A 22,243-nucleotide genomic window follows, 5' to 3' on the forward strand; every position below is an offset into this window, starting at 1 on the left:
CTTTAAAGCAGAGGTGGATTCTTTAAGCGGGTGAAAGGTTATCGGGGTAGGAAGGAATGTGGAGCTGAGGTTAACATTAGATCGACCATGATATTGAATCGCAGAATAGGCTCGAGGGGCTGAATGGCCAACCCTAATTTGTACGTTTGCCTGTAATAGGTTCAATAAAATGGTTCCATTTTACTTAGTGGTCAGTTGCGCTATTTCCACAAATCAATCTTGATGTGTTTGCCAATTAACCCTGCTGTTACTATTCATACTGCAGCCTACATTGATTCTTGTCTGCTTCTTGACCCCATCTTTTCAATTTGACTGTAGTGTTTTAATGATGATTCAGGAGTGAACAGGTGACTAGTAGCCAATTGAATACAATGTTGTTTATAAAATATTAGCCTTACTACATAAATTTTTTTTCCAAGGAAACATTTGTTCGTGGGCTTTAAAATAACAGGGTGTTGTTTACAGGAAGCTCTCACAATGTTTCAGCACATCAAAGCATACTGATACAGTTTTGAGAACTTAAAATTAATTTTCTATTCTCTTATACTTCCTGTGCTTAACTGTACACATTTTCAGCCTTTTGTACTTGTGCGAAGACTGCAGATCAGGCTCTGTCCAAACCCCATTTCCCCATCTTTCCCTGTTTTCTTTTTATCATCTTTTCAAATACTTATCCAAATCCCTATTATAATGTAGTATCTGTGTTAGTCACAAAAAGGTAACATGTAGATAAGGAATAAGATGGAGCCAAGGATAGTTCATTGGGTGACACCAGAGTTCGTGTGGTAGAGGGAAGAGAAACCACTAAAGGTGATTTTCTGACAGCAACTGGATGATAATTAAGTGTTTATTAAAATTTGTATAGAAGTTTTAAAAATTGCAAGTAAGTACTTATTTTGCTGGACAGATGAGTTACTGGTTCACTTACTTCGAACTGTGTAGCTGTTTTGCCAACAATCCTTCAATGCTTGATTCAATTCCACCCATGATTAGGGTTAACTATATTTTCCAGTGATTAAATCTAGTGCTTCTATTCAATACTGTTTAAAGAATGGAATAGACCAATGCAATACTAAAAACTTGTTTTTCTGAGATTTGTAAAAGAATGATTAGCAAATAATTATAATCTTGATTTTATTGGTAATTGAGAAATCCATGTGCAGTACCAAAGTCATACCATCAAAATTTTATAAACACAGGATAAAACAAATATCAGTAAGCAGTGATGAATTAATGTCTGCGTTGGTTGGTGCTCACAGTTTGAGATTCTGAAATGGAATAAAGTGGAATGTTTTTGAAGCGCATAATATGTTTCACAAAGTGTTAGTGCTTAAGCTAAACAGAGATATTTCCGTATTATAAACAAGTAAATTGGCCTTTTAAAATAATTCATATTCCTGTCCCTTCATGGGAATCAATTTAATGAAATACTGCAATTTTAAAATCAACTATCATAAATGTAAATTTTGGTGCCTTTTTAATGGCCTTTTTAAATGGCTCTAAGCTATTGAATGTTATGAAATACTTTATGTTCTTTTTAGTAATTTACAAGAGTATTAATGACTGTACTGCAACCTTTAACTAGTGATACATCATCTGATAATGGATTGAAGAATATGTTTCTCCAATGGTATTTGATTAAATCTTTACATCGATATTTAAGTCTTTGAGGGACACCCCGTACTCAAAGGATTAATAGAGTTTGGAATGTGTAATTCATTCTTATAGTGATAAAAATCCTATTTTAACATTTAAAGCGTATTGATCTTTCTGGAAAATGATTTAAAGAGGTAGAAGTCTTAAAAATCACATTTGAGCACCACTAGAATTACTTGGTGATGATGTTGTGTTATCAGTATAGAATATGGCATTAATGGAATAGATCACATAACTGTGAATTATTTATGTGGTCTAGATCTTCTCGACACCAGGGGTTTATCTACCTTGTATTGAATGCTCATTTTTTGAATTAGGAATCTGCTGTTGTTTCTTTCATCACTATACTGCTTGGACATGATAGGATACTGTGCACAAAAACAAGGCTATATTTTTGCATCTGATGGATGACAATAACTCAAGATTAATCATTTTGCAATCATTTGTTTGTGAACATTATTCAGATCATCATATCTTGCAATCTTTTCTCTTTAGTTCTTGCAAAAGAATGTATTTGAATAGATCAACAAAGTATAACATCGAACAGCATTGCGTTGGTTAGTATATATGAGTAGGGCTTTTTTTCTGAATTATCCTCAACTAAATGATCTTTATAGAAGATTTCTAGAATTTTTTTAAAAAGTTGCAATTTATTGAATTTGATATGACCTTGGATGCTATATAGTGCAATAGGTCCATGGATCTTTGAAAACTAGATCAGAATCCAGTCCAGGCAAATGGAATGAAAGTATTCGTGGTTGGTCTCATCAGGCATGATTTTAAAACACAACAATTCGTGTACTCGGATCAGTACTGAATTAGCAGGCTCACTCAAAACATGATCAAAATGACCATTATGAGAGAGTTTGTTGAGGATACACTTTGAGGCTGGCATTAAGTCTGTTTGCTAGGACTTGGTGGTAAAAAATTTATTTTGTATTGGATTTGTATGGTAACTACCACAAGTTGACAAAAGTGGAAAATGCTTCATTCTCCACCAATAAAGTGTTCACTTCCAAAAAATAGTCCTATAGGTGACTTCCAGTATAGCTGTAAGTGGCTTATTCGCATGTTCTAAGAATGAATGATGACCATGTATTCTATCCATCATACCAAGAGATCTAATTTTAGTAAATTAACCTAGTGGAACAACACTGAAGCATTAAGGTTTCAAGAATAATTGTGATATGGTTTTTTTTACACAGAGGAATGTATAGATCACTCCAGGGTTAATTTTGAAATATGAATAATCTTGTGCTTAAAAGGTGTCACATCAAATTTAGCTAGTCATCAAATGGTGTCTGAGGCTACAGCAGCATGTGTCCACCAGTGTGTAGATGTTATGGTCGAATAAAGACATCCTTCCATTCAGTATTTCAGATTTATTTAAAAATTTGCTGTAATAGAACAAATGAAGAACAACACAGCACAGGAAACGGGCCCTTTGGCCCTACAAGCCTGCGCCACCATTTTATCATGTAGTGAGTGCCTCATTCCAATCCCTCTTCTACCTATGACCTTTGTCTACGCTTATTGGACTCCACTGTTATGTAATGTTAGCAATAGTAAGTAAATGTGCTTGAAAAAGTTGAAAAAATTCTGCATTATTGAAAAAAAATTGATTTCCACACTTTTTATTTTAGCTCCAATGGCATTCAAGTGAATTGAACAAATACTTGAAGGGAAAATATTTACAGAGTAATGGGAAAGAGCAGAGATGTGGAATTCATTAAATAACATCAAAGAAACAGCACAAGTATGAGGGAGCAAGTGGCTTCCAATGATTCTGTACGAGCCTTTAGGACCTTTTAGAACTGATGTGACCACCATAATTTTTGAGTTCTGTGAACAGCACTGATGCCTTATATATAATGGTGGGACTAGATAAACTACTTATGGGCGCAGGATCAGTACAATGCAAAATATATTGCTTTGCTGCTGGATGCAAGTTTGCATATCTTGAGTTTGACCCTTTTAGATCCTAGGGTGTGACTGATGTTTGTTTTGTTAAATTGGTTAGAAGCTGATTGTTCACGTGTAATTTCATATTTCAAGTTGAGGTCAGAATGCCCTTTTTAATACTTCTTTGCAGTGTGACTTCTGAACCTAGATTTTCTGATCAACATTATTTTACTGCTGGCAGGATCCCATTTGCATGCTTTGTTGAGCAGAGCATTTATTTTAAATGGGTTCCTGCCAGTATTAAAATAACGCTGATTGGAAAATCTACGCTCTGAAGTCAATTAAAACGCATTTTGTGTTGGTGGGAAAGTGTTGCCAATGATTGACTTTCTTTCTCTTTTTTTATTTATATATTATATTTTATTGCAGCACCTACCTAGTTAATGACAATATTAAGTAGATAAGATGCACTTAAATGTAATCTTAAAATTGTGCAATTTGGTTGGAAGATTTTTCACATAAATAACATCTGCTGCTTTCTCTTAGGTTCCAAAGGCACGTTAGTAATGGTGTTGCTGTCAGTGCTCAGTGGACTACTGATGGATAAATCTGATTTTTCTTGCCATGCTATTGTATTTCTGCAGATCCAAGCAAATGATTTTTTAAAATTAATTTTGATTGTTGTAAATTGATATTTGACATTTGAGTATTCTGGTTAGAATAAATAGTGTACATCGTTGGGATGCAAAGAAATACTGCCATAACCATAGCATTCACTTGTTCCATTATATCCAGCATATGGCATTGTTGCTTTTTCTGCAAATGTACATGTGTATACAATTTGCGTTCAAGTGATCATAAATGATCTTTTCGGTTTAAAGACAGCTTGATTTTTTTTCCCACAGGGTCACATAGGTACCACAGCAACCAAAAATATTGATGTCTACCTCCCCATGCAGACAAGCCAAGACAAGATGCAGCCAATGACTGTGATAACGATGGCAAATGCCAGAGTCCAAGATCTGATTGGCTTACTCTGCTGGCAGTATACAAGTGAAGGACGGGAACCCAAGTTAAAGTAATTGAATTACCTTTACTCTTTTTAAATAAACTGTGGTGTGTCTTCTCCCTTTGTCCTTCACTTCTTTGCAATGTATTTTAATTATAGACTGCCATTCGTGCATGGACTGTGGGCATTCCTGGCAAGGCCAGAATTTGTTGCCAATTCCTAACTCCCCTTAAGGATATAGTGGTGAGCCACCTTTTTGAGTTGCTGCAGTTTATGTGATGTTGGTACACACATAATAATGTTTGATGGTGGAATCCAGGATTTTGACCCAATGATGATGAAGGAACTGCAGAATATTTCCAAGTCAGGATAGTGCATGATTTTGAGAAAAACTTGCATTTTAGTGTTCCAAACATTGCTGCCCTTGTCCTTCTAGAAGGTGGAGGTTGCTGATTTGGAAGGTGTTGTCAAAGAACCCTTGACCAGTTGCTGCAATGCACCTTGTATTGTAGAGGTGCATACAACAAACCTAGTGTGCCAGTGGTGGAGGGAGTGAATGCTTCAGGAGGTGGGTGGGTGCCAGTCAAACAGCCTGCTCTGTGCTGGATAGTACAGAGCTTTTTGAGTATACTTGGAGGTGCACTCACAAGGCAAATGTTGAGCATTCCACCATACTCCTGACCTGTGCCTTGTAGATGGTAGAAAGGCTTGGGATAGTCAAGAGCTGAGTTACATGCCTCAGAATATCAAGCCTCCGACCTGTTCTTACAACTGCAGTATTTATGTGGTTCATGCAGTTAGGTTTCTGGTCCTTGGTGACCCATAGGAGCAGAAGTAGGCCATTCACCCTATTGAGTCTGCTGTGCATTTGTTATCATCATGGTTGATCACTCAACTCGAACTTGTTCCCACTTTCCCATCATATCCTTTGATTTCCTTTAGCTCCAAGAGCTTTATCCAATTCCTTCTTGAAAACATATGATGATACTTTCTGTGGTAGAGAAATCTACAGACTCACCACTTTCTCTGGTTGAAGAAATTTCTCCTCAGTTCTAAATGGTCTACCTTATATTCTCAAGTCTATGACCCCTGGTTCTGGACTCCCTGCCTTAGGAAATCCTTTTTATCTAGTCATGTTAGCCCCCACCACCATCACAAATGCCTGCAGCAAGACATCACTGCTCTTATACTCGAATCCTCATACCATGATGGCCAACTACCTTACTTTCACTGTCTGTTGCACTTGCATGCTTATTTTCAGCGACTAGTGTACAAGGATATCCAAGATTCATTGTACATACCCCTCTCTGTCTATAGCCATTCAGATAATAATCTGCCACCTTGTTTTTGCTACCAAAGTGGATAACCTTACATTTAGAATGTGGACCCCTGGAATATTTTTGGAGGACCAGAAGTAATGCCATTCAATATTGAAGGGAGGCCGTTAAATTCTGTCTTATTAGAGATGGTCATTAACTGGAACTTGAGTGGTGAATAATATTCATGTCACACATCAGCCCAAGTCTGAATGTTGTCCAGTTTTTGTAGCTTGAGAACATAGACTTCCTTTTGGCATTCAGTGGCATTACCATCACTGAATCCCCCACTATCGTCATCTTGGAGGTTAAGATTGAGCAGAAACTGAACTGTACCAACCATTTAAAAACTGACGACAAAAGCAGGTCTGAGCCTGGGAATCCTGCGGCAAGTAATGTACAACCTGATTCCCCCAGATCTTATCCACCGTCTAAAGGGCAGAAGTCAGGAGTGTGATGGAATACAGCCCACCTCCATGGATTAGTTCAACCTCAACAATGCTCGAAGCTTGACACCATCCAGGACAAAGCAACCCACTTGATTGGCACCCTGCCCACCAACTTAAAAGTGACTTGCTAGGCCTTTCAGAGGACCGCCAGCCGTAATTATGGATCTGAAGTCACGCATGGCAGACTAAGTAAGGATGGGAGCTAACCTGATAAAGAACGGGATAAAGGCACCCTAAGGAAAGGATCTTGGCTCATGATATCGAAATGGAGAGTCAGTGTGGGTTGAAATAACAAACATGGGAAATAAAACATTGGCAGAAGCATTGGCAGAAGTATAAAGTTGTGGTCAGAAAATGTAGTCATGTTTATTGATAGATCTTGCATTGTAAAAAGAAACAAAGTGACAATGTGATTCGTTGTCTTTTTTTCACTTCGCATTTCCAAATTGAAAAATACATTTTAAATTCTGAATTTTATTTCTGTTGTATGTCTACATTTTGAAGTGTACAGTGGTATTGATTATAGTCTACAATGACCTGATTCATTTTTTTCCCATGCACTTTAATTGAATCTCCATCTTTGGTTGTCACTGATTGCATTTGAAAAGCAACATTGATTAATTTCTGCAATGTCTTGAGCAATATTTTTCATTTGTGTATTTATATATAGTCACGACCACATAAGAGACGTTTCCTCCAAGTGGTCCGTGAGGTGAGCAAACACCAGTTGCCAGTGATTCAATTTAAAATAGCCCAGCAGACGAGCTTTATTCTTAAACAAGATAAAGGTTCAATTATTCAGGGACAATGCTGAAAGTTATGTAAGTAAAAGTGATAAAGCTCTTAAGTAAAATGCTGCTACAGAGATTGAAATACTTGTAAAGGAGTAAGATACTAAACGTGAGATTTTAATCCATTTCCATGGGCTTCTTTCTTGGATTTCTTCCTTCCAAAGTGAAGGAGTTGAAATTGAAGTTCAATTTAGCAACTGCAGTAGCTTCTGCAGTCGACTAGTCAATGTTTTCCTTTTAAAGGTGGATCCAGCAGGTCAGTCAGGTTTTGGAACTGAGAGGGGTTTGTCATTCCTCACTGGTTCCGTGGTTACAACATTGGAAGAATGGCTAAATTATTTTCAACAGAACAACACTAAATTTAAGGATAGCTTTCCTCATTGACTTCAGGTGACCAAGGGATATCTCATCTGATATTCCCCTTCATGGACACTCTGCACCAAAGCTTTCACGGGCCTGTCTTCATCACAACCAAAAACAAAAGGCTGCTATATTAATTTCAAAGCGTCAATATTTCACCAGGCAAAGAAATTTAATTATGTTGAGGTCCCGTGAAGTCCCTTCTTGCCCCTTGTTACCTCAGGAGTTTTAACCTTTTGGAGGATACAATGGTATCCATCAAGCAATTTTTGCTTTTTAATGGATCGTCATATCAAGCTTTAGAGATTTGAGTTTAACAAGGTTTGAATTAACATAGAAATGTTCCATGTTGTCTATCCATACTTACATTTTAAAAAAGTCTTTTAAACTCTATGTAATGGTTTGAAGACAGAAATGTACCTTTAAAACAGTTGCCCTGATAATCTGTACTATCGTAATTACACATTTGTGACAATATTGTTCGGATTCTTCAGAGACCAATCATGTGAAAAAGGCAAACCTCCCAAATAGCCCCAGTGGAACTAACTAATGGACGAGATTTCAAATTTTAAAACTTTACGATAACAATCAAACTAAAATCAACATAAATTAAGAAGCAAATTGTATTTGGTAGAAATGACAAATTACATTTTAAATAACTGATGCAACAAATATGTCTCTAATTTCTTAGAAAGCACTTTTAGTATAAATGTCGCGCTACGTACATATGAACATCTGAATTAGGCGCAAGAGTAGGCATGTGGCCTGTTGTGCTTACTCCGCCATTCAATATGATCATAGCTGATCTGATTGTAATCTCCTGCCTACCCCCAATAATGTTTCACCCCTTAGTTACCAATAATCTATCTATCTCTGCATTGACATTCGGGCTGTGCTTCCACTGTCTTTTGAGGAAGGGAGTTCCAAACACTCACGATTCTTTAAGTGAAAGATAATCTTGCCATCTCATAGGTATCCCCTTATTATTGATTTGTGACTCTTAGTTCTATATTCTCCCACAATAGGAAATATCCTCTCCATGTCCACCCTGTCAAAATCCCTCAGGATCTTAAGTTTCAATCAAGTTGCCTCTTTCTTTTCTAAACTCTAGTGGATAAAAACTGATCCTGCCCAACCTTTCCTCATAAGACATTTCACCATTCTTTGTATTGGGCTCACGTTATAGTAAAGCAAGGATAATATAAATGAGGGTTGATTTCTTCGCTGGCCGTCACCACACAATCTCATGCAGTTGTTGTATCAACTGGACAAGATGTAGGTAATTATTTCCCCTCTGAAATGGGTATGCTGGCCTTATTTTCTGGGAAATGAGAGGCCAATGGCACCATTCAAAGCTTTCTATTGTGATTGTCCTTAAATGAAGCCCTTCTTTAAACATGTTATTATTACTAAATTATCTCTTGTAATTGGGCTGATCTCTTCTTCCTAACATTATTTGACATTTCAAAACATGCCTCAGTTTTAAGCATGGCATTGTGCTAACAGTACAGGTTAACTGAATTTACTCAACAGAATTGGTAACCTCCATATGCAGCAGAACAAAAACAAAAGGTAAAACCCAACAATAATATATGACAGTGTATCTTGTCATAACTGGATGGCATGGTGGCATAGTGGTTAGCACTGCCACCTTACAGTGTCAGGGACCTGGGTTCAATTCCTGGTTTGGGTCACTTCTGTGCAGAGTGTGTACATTCTTCTCATGATGGCGTGAGTTTCCTCCAGGGGCTCTGATTTCCTCCCACAGTCCAAAGATGTCCAGTTTAAATGGATTGGTCATGCTAAATTTCCCCTTAGTGTCAGGGGGACCAGTTAAGATCAACGCATGGGTTATGGGAATAGGGCTGGGTGGGATTGTGGCTGGTGCAGATTCAATGGTCCGACTGGCCTTCCTCTGTACTATAGAATTCTATGATTCTATATAACAGTTAACTATGTAGTAAGATAATTCCCTTCTGAATTTGTAAATAATTTATGTAAACTGGATTTCACAACTTGTGGCTGACTACATGTATGCTGGCATAAATTCTAGAAACTTTAAAAAATGCTCTCGATTACTGTAAGACCATTTTCATGGTAGAGAGTTTGAAGCAAGGCAGGTTCCTATGTGTTTTTATATAGGAGCATGGGAATTAGGAGCAGGAATAGGCTATTTGCTCCTTCGGGCCTGTTCTGTCATTCAATAAAATCATAATTGAGCTGATTGTGGTCTCAAACTCCACTTTCCTGTCTGTTCCCTCATAACTTTTAACTCCCTTGTCTATCAAAAATTCATATAACTCAGCATGAATGAATTTAATGACCTGGCCTCCACTACTTTCTGGGAAAGAAAATTCCATTGACCTTATTACTCCTCATCTGCCTTTAAAAGGGAGATTTATTATTCTTAAACTGTGTCCCTACATCTACCTCTTCTCCCCCCACCCCCCCAACACACACACACACACACACACACACACACACACAAGAGGAACCACCTCTCCAATATCCGTCCTGTCAAGTCCCTTCAGGATCTTGTATGTTTCAATATAACATCTCATTCTAATAAACGTGAATGGCTATAGGCCCAATCTGTTCAACCTTTCTTCATAAGATAAACCTTTCATCCCAGGAATGAGTTGAATGAACTTTCCCTGAAATGTTTCCAACGTAATTATATATTTTTTCAAACAAGAAGACCAATACTGTATGCAGTACTCCAAACATGGTCTCACCACGGTCCTGTACAGATACAGTAAAACTTCTCTACTTTTATGTTCCATTCCTCTTGCAATAAATACTAATACTCCATTTGCCTTACTTATCACCAATAAGAAATAATCTAACTACTGACCCTTGACATTCAATGGTGTAATCATCATTGAATCCCCAACTCTCAATATCCTTGGGATTGTCATTGACTAGAAACTCTACTAGACTTGCCACATGAACAAAGTGGCTACAAGAACAGGTCAGAGGCTAGGAATACTGTGGCGAGTAACTCTCCTCCTGACTCCCCAAAACCTGTCTGCCATCTACCTGACACAAATCAGGGATGTGATGGAATTCTCTCCACTTCCTGGTGAGTGCAGCTTCGACAACACTCGAGAAGCTTGAGACCATCCAGGACAAAGCACCCCGCTTGAAGAGCCGGTGGATGTGGTCTTTCTTGATTTTCAGAAGGCGTTTGACAAGGTACCTCACAAGAGGTTATTGCAGAAGGTCAGGGGACATGGAGTTGGGGGTAGGGTGTTAGCGTGGATAGAGGATTGGTTGTCAAATAGGAGGCAGAGAGTGGGGGTCGGTGGGTGCTATTCAGATTGGCGGATGGTGACTAGTGGAGTTCCCCAGGGGTCGGTGCTGGGGCCTCAGCTATTTACCATTTATATAGGTGATCTGGAGGAGGGAACCAAGTGTAGGGTGTCGAAATTTGCTGATGACACCAAGATTGGTGGAACGGCAAATTGTGCGGAGGGTGTGGAGAGTCTACAGAAGGATCTAGATAGGCTGGGCGAATGGGCCAGGAAATGGCAAATGGAATTTAATGTTGGCAAGTGCGAAGTGGTCCACTTTGGTAGGAATAATGGTAGGAAGGATTATTACTTACATGGCGAAAAACTGCAGCAGGCGACGGTGCAGAGGGACTTCGGGGTCCTTGTGCATGAGTCGCAAAAACCCAGCTTGCAGGTGCAGCAGGTGGTCAGGAAAGCGAATGGGATGCTGGCCTTCATAGCGAGGGGGATTGAATATAAAAGCTGCGGCTGTATAGGACATTGGTGAGACCGCAGCTGGAGTACTGTGTGCAGTTTTGATCGCCGTACTTACGCAAGGATATTTTGGCCTTGGAGGGAGTGCAGAGGAGGTTTACTAGGCTGATGCCGGAGTTGAGGGGGTTGAGCTATGAGGAGAGGCTGAATAAACTAGGCTTGTACTCGTTAGAGTTCAGAAGAATGAGGGGAGACCTCATTGAGACGTATAAGATGATGAATGGGATGGATAGGATAGAGGTGGAGAGACTCTTCCCGCTCAGAAAGGATAGTAGGACTAGGGGGCACAGCCTCAAGATAAAGGGGGGCGGTTTAGAACGGAGTTGAGGAGGAGCTTCTTCACTCAAAGGGTGGTGAATCTCTGGAATTCTCTGCCCGTTGAAGTGGTGGAGGCTACCTCGCTAAATATTTTTAAGACGCGGGTTGATGAGTTTTTGATAAGAGAGGGGATTAAGGGTTATGGGGAGAGGGCGGGAATGTGGAACTGAGCCACGACAGATCAGCCATGATCTTATTGAATGGCGGGGCAGGCTAGATGGCCTACTCCTGCTCCTATTTCTTATGTTCTTATGATTGGCAACATATCTACAAACATAGACTCCCTCCTCCACTGATTTCAGTAGCAGCAATATGTACTATCTAAAAGATACAATGTAGAAATTCATCAAGGATCCTTAGACAACACCTTTCAAACCATGACCACTTCCATCTAGAAGGACAAAGGCAGCAGGCATGTGGGAACACCACCACCTGCAAGTTCCCTTCCAAGTCACTCAGCATCCTGACTTGGAAATATATTGTCGTTCCTTCACAGTCACTGAGTCAAGATCCTGGAATTTACTCCCTATAGCATTGTGGGTCAATCACAGTACATGGATTGTAGTGTTTCAAGAAGACAGCTCACCACCACCTTCTTGAGGGCAACTCCGGATGGGCAATAAATGCTGGCCATACAGCAACGCCCATGTCCCACAATTAAATTTTCTAAAAAATCACTTGGTGTACTTGAGCACTAATGTTTTGTGATTCATGTATCAGGCCATCCAGATTCCTCTTTGTACTACTGAGTTCTGCAATCTCCCTCCGTTTAAATAGCTTACTGCTTTTCTGAACTTCCTGCCAAAGTGTACAAGTTCAATTTTCCCACATTATACGCCATCTACCAAATTTTTCCCTACTCACTTAACCAATCTGTATTTGTTTGGAGACTTTTTTTTAACCTCCTCTTGACAACTTGCTTTCCTACCTATCTTGGCGTCAACGGTAAATTTAGTTACCATATACTCAGTCCCTTCATCCAAATCATTGATACATATTGTAAATAATTGAGGCCCCAGCACTGATCCCTGCACGCTCCTTAGTTACAGTTTGTCAATCCAAAAAAGACCCACTTATCCCTACTCTCTGCTTCCTCTTTGCTAACCAATCTTTTATCCCTGCTAATGTTACCTCCTGTGCCACAAGTTCATGTTTTGTGTAATAATTGTTGAAGTAGCACCTTTAACAAACATGTTAACTGATATTGTTAATGGTTCCTCTCCTTGGATGCAAATCCCCTACAAAGTTGCCATCATCAATCCTCACCTCGAAACGACTTTAGACCCCTCTGATGTTACAAGCTACCATCACTTCTCCAACCATTCTTTCTTTCTTCAAAGTTTGAGTGTGTTGTCACCTTACAAATCCATGCCTATTTTTCCTGCAACTCTGTGCTTGAATCTCTCCAATCCCCTTCCTCTGCACATAAATAGTCCATATCACAAATGACATCCCATGTGACTGTAACCATGGTTAACTATCCCCCCTCATTCTTTTCAACAATCTTTTGAAGTACTTGACCACACCATCCTCCTCAAGCATCCAACTTGATGATGCTGTCATGCCCTGGTTAGTTCTTATCTAACCATTCATAGCTAGAGAATCGCCTGCTGTAGCTGTCTTCCCTTTCTTGCACCATTAGCTCTGATGTCCTGCAAGGATCTGTCCTACTCCTACATCTCATCTACATGTTGCCCCTTGCTGATATCATCTGAAAATACATCAGTGTGTGCACTGACAACAGCCAATGTAACCATCATTTCACTCAACCCCTCCACTGTCTGATTTATTGTGCTGCTTGTCTGCCATCCAGAACTGAGTGACCAAAAAGTTCCTTCACACTAAATACAGAGAGGACTGAAATTTCTGTCACAAATTCTGTTCCCAAACCACAAACTCCCATTCATCATCTTGGCAGCTATCTGAAGCAAACTGTGGTATTTTGTTTGACCTTGGTGAACTTCCACTCCATCACTAAAACTGCTTACCTTCAGTGCTGTAGTATTGCCCAAATTTTCCCCTGCTTAATCTCATCTGCTAAAATTCTTACCGAGGCCTTTATTTCCTCTAGACTTGACTATTCTTTTGCTCTCCTAGCTGGCATCTGGCATTAATTGAGCTCCACCAAAACTGCTGCCATACCATAACTCACGCCAAGTCCTGTTTACCCAAAACCCCATTGCTTGCTAACATACGTTGGCTTCAGGTCTGACACTGCTTCAGTTTGTAAAGTTTCATCCTTGATTTCAAATACCTTCTATAGTCTATTCCCTGACTGCTCTCTAACATCCTACAACCCTCTGAGATCTCTGTGCTTCTCAAATTCTGACTCTAATCCACTCCTGAATTTAATTGCTCTACTATTGGTGGCTATGTCTTCAGCTGCCTTAGCCTTAAGTTCTGAAATTCCCTCCATAAACCCATCCAACACTCTACCTCTTCTCCTTTAAGATCCCCCGTAAAACACACCTCTTTAACTAAGCATTTAATTATATGCTCCAATTTCCCATGATGTGGCTTGACGTAAAATTTTATTTAATAACATTCCTGTGAAGTATGTATATTTTACTGTGTTCAGCGTATGTTGTTGTCGGGTCAGTGTTGTTTTCATCGATGCCATTGTGTTGAAATATCTCAGTTTTTCCAAGTGGTCTGCTTTTCCTGCCCTAGTCTTTTAAACTGTAATCTGTTGTGTTCCATTAAACCATTGAATGATCAGAATTTACTGCTATGTACAGAACACTTGATCCCATCTTCACTTCAACCATTTGTAATGTGATTTTAAAGAACTTGAAGAAAACATTCTTTGAACCACTATTAGGTTTCTGTGTCTTAAATTGATCCAATTTACAGATGCATTTGCTTCCCCAACCCCATTTTGATATCTGGAGCTTTTATTGGCAAAATATTCTCATTAGGTGTTTGTAATAACTCGTGTAATTTCAGAGTTGTATCTGATATTGCCTTGCTGTGTAGCAACATTTTAATTCTCATTTGAAGACCACTGGGATTATGCAGCTACAGTGATTCATTTGGCCAATCACCTATTATTATCAGCCCAGAGCTTGTTTTTTGTATCATTTTTGTCCAATGATTTAGCATGGGCTCCATTAGAATTTGAGAGGTGGAACAACGTAGCAGGGTTCTAATCAGGTGAACTCAAACTGTCGATAGTTAATAATCTGCACAGTGCAAAGTATTCATGATCATTGTGAATGGAATCCTGATAGTAAGTTACACAGCTGAAATACCAGCATTTGTATGACATATTTGATCATATGTGCTGAATTATGAAGCTGTGAATTGCGTGGAAGATTGAAAAATGAGACAGACTTTTATTGAGTTCCTACTGGTGGGGAGTCACTCAATCCTCCAAACTATGCTTAATTTGGTGGGTGTCTATTCAGTTATAACCATTTAAAGCATTAAAAAAAATCAGTTATTTAAATAAGCTACATGCATTAGCATTCCCCCACCCCCACCCACAATTGCCTGTGAATCCAGTGTCAGCAGAACAAAATCTCAGCACTATTCACTTGAGCATAGAAAATCTGCTTAAACTAGTCATATTCGATATTTAAATGCAATATAATTGAATAATCAATCATTCTCACTGTTCCATCCAACCTTCCTTGGATCTGATATGGCTTAAAATCAATCTGTGGTCATTTGGGGTCAGCTTGGAGGCCAAACGTGAAAAAACAATTGTCTGTTACCAAGTTATGCTTTGAATGGATGATGGAAATGGTGCTGCCTTTATCTGCAGGTGGATTATTCTGACTTGGGCTTATGTTTTATCACCTTTGCATGGTTTGTTTTTCTGGAGGGCACTTGTGTGAGCTGAAATTTATAAAATTCTAACCGGGTTACACAGGGTAGAATGTTCCTACTGGTGGGGAGTGCAGGTGGTGAATGTGTTGAATTCACTGCCACAGAAAGTAGTTGAGGCCAAAACATTGTCAGATTTCAAGCAGAAATTAGATATGGCTCTTGGGGATAAAGGGATCAAGGGATATGGGAGAAGGAGGGGATCAGGATATTGGATTTGATGATCAGCCATGATCATAATGATTAGTGGAACAGGCTCAAAGGGCTGAATGGCCTACTGCTTCTCGTTTCTATGAATTGCCCAACTCACTTTTTATAAGCTTCACCAGGACGAGGAACTTTTGCTGCATTTAGATGCTCCCTCCAAATATAGCAGCCAACAACCGGTGACTATCAAAATAATGTTCCCATTTGTTCATCAGTCAGGGTATTTGGCTGGATCTACAAGCTTGATTTCATTGATAGTGTTTGAAGGATAACAGTGGAAAACTGGTTTTGCATTTACTTTTGATCAGTTCAAAATGTTCGTCAACTCAAATGTTACTGATTACTTGTATTTCAGTTTACTGTTAGATCTCATTCACAGTCTAGTGACATGAAGCCTGCCGATGTTCTTAGCCCTTTAGGTGTGAACTTGTAAGGCATAACCCAGTGGGTTGTCATGTTACTTAGTGATGATGGATGTGCTTTAGTACTTTCACTTGTCATAGCTCAGAGTCCTAATTTGTAAACACTGAAATATAATCTATTTTTAAAATGTTTTATATTTCATTTTGCACAAATAATGAATTGGGATGTTGCACTCTAGCCTTTTGTTTGTCGTTAAATTTGTATAATGATATTGAATTTGTAATTTGTTATTAAATGTGTTCATTGTTATTAAAGTATAAATTGATTTATCATTTACAGAAGAATTTTTTTTGTCACCGCTAAACTTTCTCATCTTTGTTTATAGAACTCATTACAAAGTTTTAGAAATGAATACAAAATGTATGAAACATACAAATTGAGATTTCAAGTGTACAAAGAAATTGAAAGGGAGTATATTGTGCCAAAAGAGAAGGTTGAGTTTGAAAAATTGCTGTATGTGCTCCCTCTCTGCCAGCAATTCTTTGCCAAAGTGCAGTGGACACCCTCTTGACTGAACTTCTGGCGAAGGTAACACTGGCAAATCAAGAGCAATTCCTGATTTTTCTGCCAGTCTTGGAAGTCATGACAAAGCAAAAGCTACTGCTGGAAATCTGAAATAAGAACAGAAAATGCTGGAAACACTCAGGAGATCTCGCAGCATCTGTGGTGAGAAACAGAGTAAATGTTGTAGGTCTGTGACCTTTCCTCAGAGCTGTGTGGCAAGAAATAATCCCTTTACACAAAGAAGCTTTGTTAAGCCAGAGGAGGTGCATTGTTTCTATGGTTGCTGTTTAATTATTAATTTTTTTTGGTTCCAATCTTGCCATTTACTTACAATCTTATTAGTCATTCTGTTAGAAAAATGCAGGTTACATTATTATTAATACTGTGTCATTACCTGTTTTATTTAATAGAGAACTGAGTCATGACAACTGGTCTTATATCAGTTTATATTCTGTATTTAAAATGTCATATTTGAACAGTTTTATGTGGAAATTTGTGAATTAATTGGTGAAATTGCAAATCAGTTAGTCAGTTCAATAATTCATTGTCAAGTCAAATCAATAAACTTTGTAAATCAGCTCAATTTATTCATAAATGATCTATAGATCAAATGACCAATTAAACAATTAGCAAGCACTTTGTAATTAATTAATTGAGAAATCAATCATTTGATTAAAATTCCAGATTCAAACTACACATTTTAGAGGCATACTGACACATGAATAACTATGTAATATTTTATACCTTCATAACATTTTTGCTGGCAAGCCAGTCATGCCATTTTTTATAAAATCCTCTGAAGAAATGGCAAATACATACAGCCCTGAATATTGGTTAGTTCATAATTTCAACTATATTGCTTAAGCAAGAAAAAAGTTATGTAATAATGCCTTTTGAGATGCTATATTCCTAACTATATTGGTAACTACAGTCCAATTTTTTGATCTGGGCTGTGTAAAATGAACAGCAAATAAAACACATCATATTTTAGAGATGTAATTTTAATATGATGTTGAAATTCTTTTGAAAACCAAGTGTAATGCTAATGTTTCTCGTGAGTAAGAAATAGCTTTAAATTGATAATTCAATTTATGATGTATGTATCTGTGGATAGATTATAGGTCTAAAACTTGTTAGCCTCAGTGGAACAGTTGCCCAAACCAGAGATTTGTTTGGTTCACTTAAATTTTGTCAGCAGACTCTGGTGTTCATTTTTACAGGCATCACTTTATATTATTAGAAACAAATGAATATTTCTGATTTTCATTGTCAGAGTACTGGAACACTTGAGGTATTTCTGTTACCAACATACCACCTCAAGTTGGATAAGGACTTAGATAATTATGATTTTTGTACTTCAGGTTGGCTATGCTTCTAAAATGCATTGTTGTTATTCTCATGTTAATAGAAAATCCATTAACAATAGCAAATAACTTGTATTTATATAATTGTACTTAACATAGAAAAATGCAGCAAGTGATAATTCCCACGTCTGAGTTTCTGGATTTAATTTAAATTTGCAACATTTTACCAATGAGGAAAAATAATTGGCTTGGCAATTTTAATTAATACATCTGGAAATTTCTTAAAAGAAGTCGCCAAGCATTCCCACTCCCCATTTCAGCATTCAGTTATTTCTTAAACAATTCCAAGGCCTTGTTGTCCTGTTGTGATCTTGATAAGTAACTTTTGAAAATAAATTTGAATTCCCAATTAATAATTGAAAAGACCATGCAACAAGATATCATGTTTTGAAGGGAGAAGTCTTTAAGAACATAAGAACATAAGAAATAGGAGCAGGAGTAGGCCATCTAGCCCTTCGAGCCTGCCCCGCCATTCAATAAGATCATGGCTGATCTGTCATGGCTCAGTTCCACTTTCCCGCCCTCTCCCCATAACCCTTAATCCCCTCTCTTATCAAGAACCCATCAACCCGCTTCTTAAAAATACTTAGCGAGGCAGCCTCCACCACTTCAACGGGCAGAGAATTCCAGAGATTCACCACCCTTTGAGTGAAGAAGTTCCTCCTCAACTCCGTTCTAAACCGCCTCCCCTTTATCTTGAGGCTGTGCCCCCTAGTCCTACTGTCTTTTTTGAGCGGGAAGAGTCTCTCCACCTCTATCCTATCCATCCCATTCATCATCTTATACGTCTCAATGAGATCTCCCCTCATTCTTCTAAACTCTAACGAGTACAAGCCTAGTTTATTCAGCCTCTCCTCATAGCTCAATCCCCTCAACTCCGGTATCAGCCTAGTAAACCTCCTCTGCACTCCCTCCAGGGCCAAAATATCCTTGCGCAGATGCGGCGCCCAAAACTGCACACAGTACTCCAGCTGCGGCCTCACCAATGCCCTATACAGCTGCAGCAAGACCTCCCTACTTTTATATTCAATCCCCCTCGCTATGAAGGCCAGCATCCCATTCGCCTTCCTGACCACCTGCTGCACCTGCAAGCTGGGTTTTTGCGACTCATGCACAAGGACCCCGAGGTCCCTCTGCACCGTCGCCTGCTGCAGTTTTTCGCCACGTAAGTAATAGTCCTTCCTACCATTCTTCCTACCAAAGTGGACAACTTCACACTTGCCAACATTAAATTCCATTTGCCATTTCCTGGCCCATTTGCCCAGCCTATCTAGATCCTTCTGCAGACTCTCCACACCCTCCGCACAATTTGCCTTTCCCCCAATCTTGGTGTCATCAGCAAATTTCGACACCCTGCACTCGGTTCCCTCCTCCAGATCATCTATATAAATGGTAAATAGCTGAGGCCCCAGCACCGACCCCTGGGGCACCCCACTAGTCACCAACCGCCAATCCGAATAGCACCCATTGACCCCCACTCTCTGCCTCCTATTTGACAACCAATCCTCTATCCACGCTAACACCCTACCCCCAACTCCATGTCTCCTGACCTTCTGCAATAACCTCTTGTGAGGTACCTTGTCAAACGCCTTCTGAAAATCCAGAAAGACCACATCCACCGGCTCTCCTCTATCCACTGCCCTAGACACATCCTCATAGAACTCCAGTAAATTTGTCAGACACGACTTCCCTTTAATGAAACCGTGTTGCGTCTGCCCTATCAAGCAATTCCCTTCAAGATGCCTCGCAATTTCCTCCTTAATGACGGATTCTAACATTTTACCTACCACAGACGTTAAACTAACCAGCCTATAATTCCCCACCTTTTGCCTGGCACCCTTCTTAAACAACGGCGTAACATTAGCCGTTTTCCAATCTTCCGGCACTTCCCCGGAATCCAGCGACGTCTGGAAAATAACCACCAAGGCTTCCACTATAACCTCCGCCATTTCTTTCAGAACCCTCGGGTGCATTCCATCCGGTCCTGGGGACTTGTCCACAATCAGCCCCTCCAGTCTGTCGAGCACCACCTCTCTAGTAACAGTAATGTCATTAAGACCCTCCAGTCCTACCACCTTTCCATCGCTAACACCCGGCAAATTATTCACGTCCTCCTCCGTGAAGACAGAAACAAAAAAGTTATTCAATACCTTAGCCATATCCCCATCCCCTACCACTAGCTCCCCTTTCTCATCCTCTAAAGGACCAACGTTCACCCTAGCCAGCCTCTTCCTTTTTATATATTTATAAAAACTCTTGCTATCCTTTTTTATATTAAGCGCTAGCCCAGCTTCATAGCTTCTCCTACCCTCCTTTATCAACTTCTTTGTCAATCTTTGTTGACATTTAAACCTTTCCCAATCCTCTTCTCGCCCACTGCTCTTAGCTACTCTAAATTCCTCCGCTTTTAATTTAACACTTTCCTTCACCTCCTTCGTTATCCACGGCTTATTACCTCTCCTCCTACTGTCCTTTTTGACCATCGGAATAAATTTCTGCTGAGCACCAAGAAAGATCTCCTTAAAGATCCTCCACTGCTCCTCAGCAGACCTACCTTCCAACGCGCTTCCCCAGTCCACATTCGCCAATTCTTCTCTCATCCTACCATACTCCCCTCTATTCAAACAAAGGACTTTACTGCCAGAAGAACAAGAACAAACATACCTTATCTCATAAGCATGTCGAAACAGAGTGCTCCCCATTCTACTTTTAGTTTCAGCCAAAACTCCTTTTTTCTAAAGTTACAGTTTCTTGAGTTCCCTTCACTTCTGGAACCAAGCCAACATATGTCTCACCTCCCAGGGGTTAACTTTGATTCTCCTCTGTTTCCCAGTTTGGCACTTAGATTTCCAGAACTGTTCCAGTAACTTCACTAGGCAGATTTCGAAGTCTTTAATTTCTCCTGGATTTGATTTTTCATTCCAAGCATGAGCTCCACAGTAACTATCCCCTAGTTTCTGCAGCTCCTGTCCCCACCTTCTCTCTGTCTACTTCAAGCTGTTCCAGCTGGCCTAAGGAAGAACGGATGGGTTTTTGGTGAAGGTGTGAATCCAGATTCTGACATTTTCTAAAGCATCTGTTAACATTGGAAAAAAGAGTGAATTTACTTTTTTTAAAGAATGTTGTGGCTTGTCTCAGCTTGTGTTGGAATTTGTCATAGTTTTCACCATGTGAGCAAGTTGCTGGAGAGCAGGCGTCACTGTACTTTGTTAATTCCAGGGAGAGGGGTCCTGTGGGAATGAGAGAGGATGTCAAGAGGAGCATGTGGGCTTGTATGTCCTCAGCCCACACAGTGGAGCTTGGACACCTTGTCACTGGACAGAGTCTTTGCTTTGCCAAGCCTGTGTGGTAGCTGGTGTGCAATGACCACTCCACATCAAAATAACTTAAACACAGGCATCTTCCATCCCTTGAAGTGGAAGTTTGGGACTTTGAACATCAGGACTCTCTGGGACACCTCTTAACTGCGACAGTCTGGAAGGACATACTCCTGTTGTTGTCGGGAGGCTCAGGCATTCGACATTGACCTCACTGCCCTATTCGAGATCCAGTGGGTAGAGGAAGGCCAGCTCAAGGAACAATATGCCATATTGTAATAACATTGAGTTAACAGTGTGGTGGGTATGCTGAGTGCCCTCTTCTCTTGTTTGTATATGATTCCCCTATTGAAAAGTCGAAATCCCTTCAATCTCTCAACAGACATTTAATATTAGATGTCTTATGGATCTTCACTGAAGGCCTTCAGCACCTGATTGTCTCCCTTGTGTAGTGGCAATAAGAACTAAACTCAGTGTAGTTGGTACAAGTAATTTAGTCATGACTTCTTCTAACTCGCAATTTAGCATTTTAGCTATGCAGGTCAATGTTCTACTTGTTTTGTAGCTGCTATTAGTTGGACGTGCTGAGTATTAAGTCCTTTGAGATTCCTAGGTCCATTTCAAGTTCATCTATAGCCATTTCAACTCCTTCCTATGCACATCGTGTAACAGTCCTTTGAGTTAAATTTCATCAGTTGCTGACCTGCCTACTCTTTGTGATCTCTTTTGTGGGCCAAAATTTCTCAAATTTCTCAAAATAGTGATTTTTCTAACATTACTTAGCTCCTCGAGTCTGCTCCACCATTCAGAAAGATAATGGCTGACCTGATTATAACTTGAGCCCCACATTCCTGCCTACCCACGATAACCTTGCACCCCTTGTCAATCAAGAATCTATCTAGCTCTTCCTTTAAAAACATTCAAAGACTGCTTCCATTATCCTTTGCAAAAGAGAGCTCCAGTGACTCTCAGCCATCTGAGAGAAAACGATTTTCCTCACTTGTCTTGAATGAGCAATCACTTATTTTTTAA

General features: G+C 39.5%; 1 protein-coding gene across 4 annotated transcripts in view; it reads left to right on the forward strand.

Moving 5' to 3' along the window:
- Positions 1 to 22,243, forward strand: part of mapkap1 (MAPK associated protein 1) — a 282,802-nt gene that overhangs the window by 126,572 nt on the left and 133,987 nt on the right. For all 4 annotated transcript variants that reach the window (XM_080212198.1, XM_080212199.1, XM_080212200.1 and 1 more), the window contains one exon: positions 4,464 to 4,636. In XM_080212198.1, coding sequence (XP_080068324.1) covers positions 4,464 to 4,636 — 173 coding nt within the window. The remainder of the gene's footprint in view (positions 1 to 4,463; positions 4,637 to 22,243) is intronic.

The sequence above is a fragment of the Carcharhinus amblyrhynchos genome, chromosome 25 (assembly GCF_965287045.1).
Source record: "Carcharhinus amblyrhynchos chromosome 25, sCarAmb.v2.hapA, whole genome shotgun sequence".
Taxonomy (NCBI): Eukaryota; Metazoa; Chordata; class Chondrichthyes; order Carcharhiniformes; family Carcharhinidae; genus Carcharhinus; species Carcharhinus amblyrhynchos.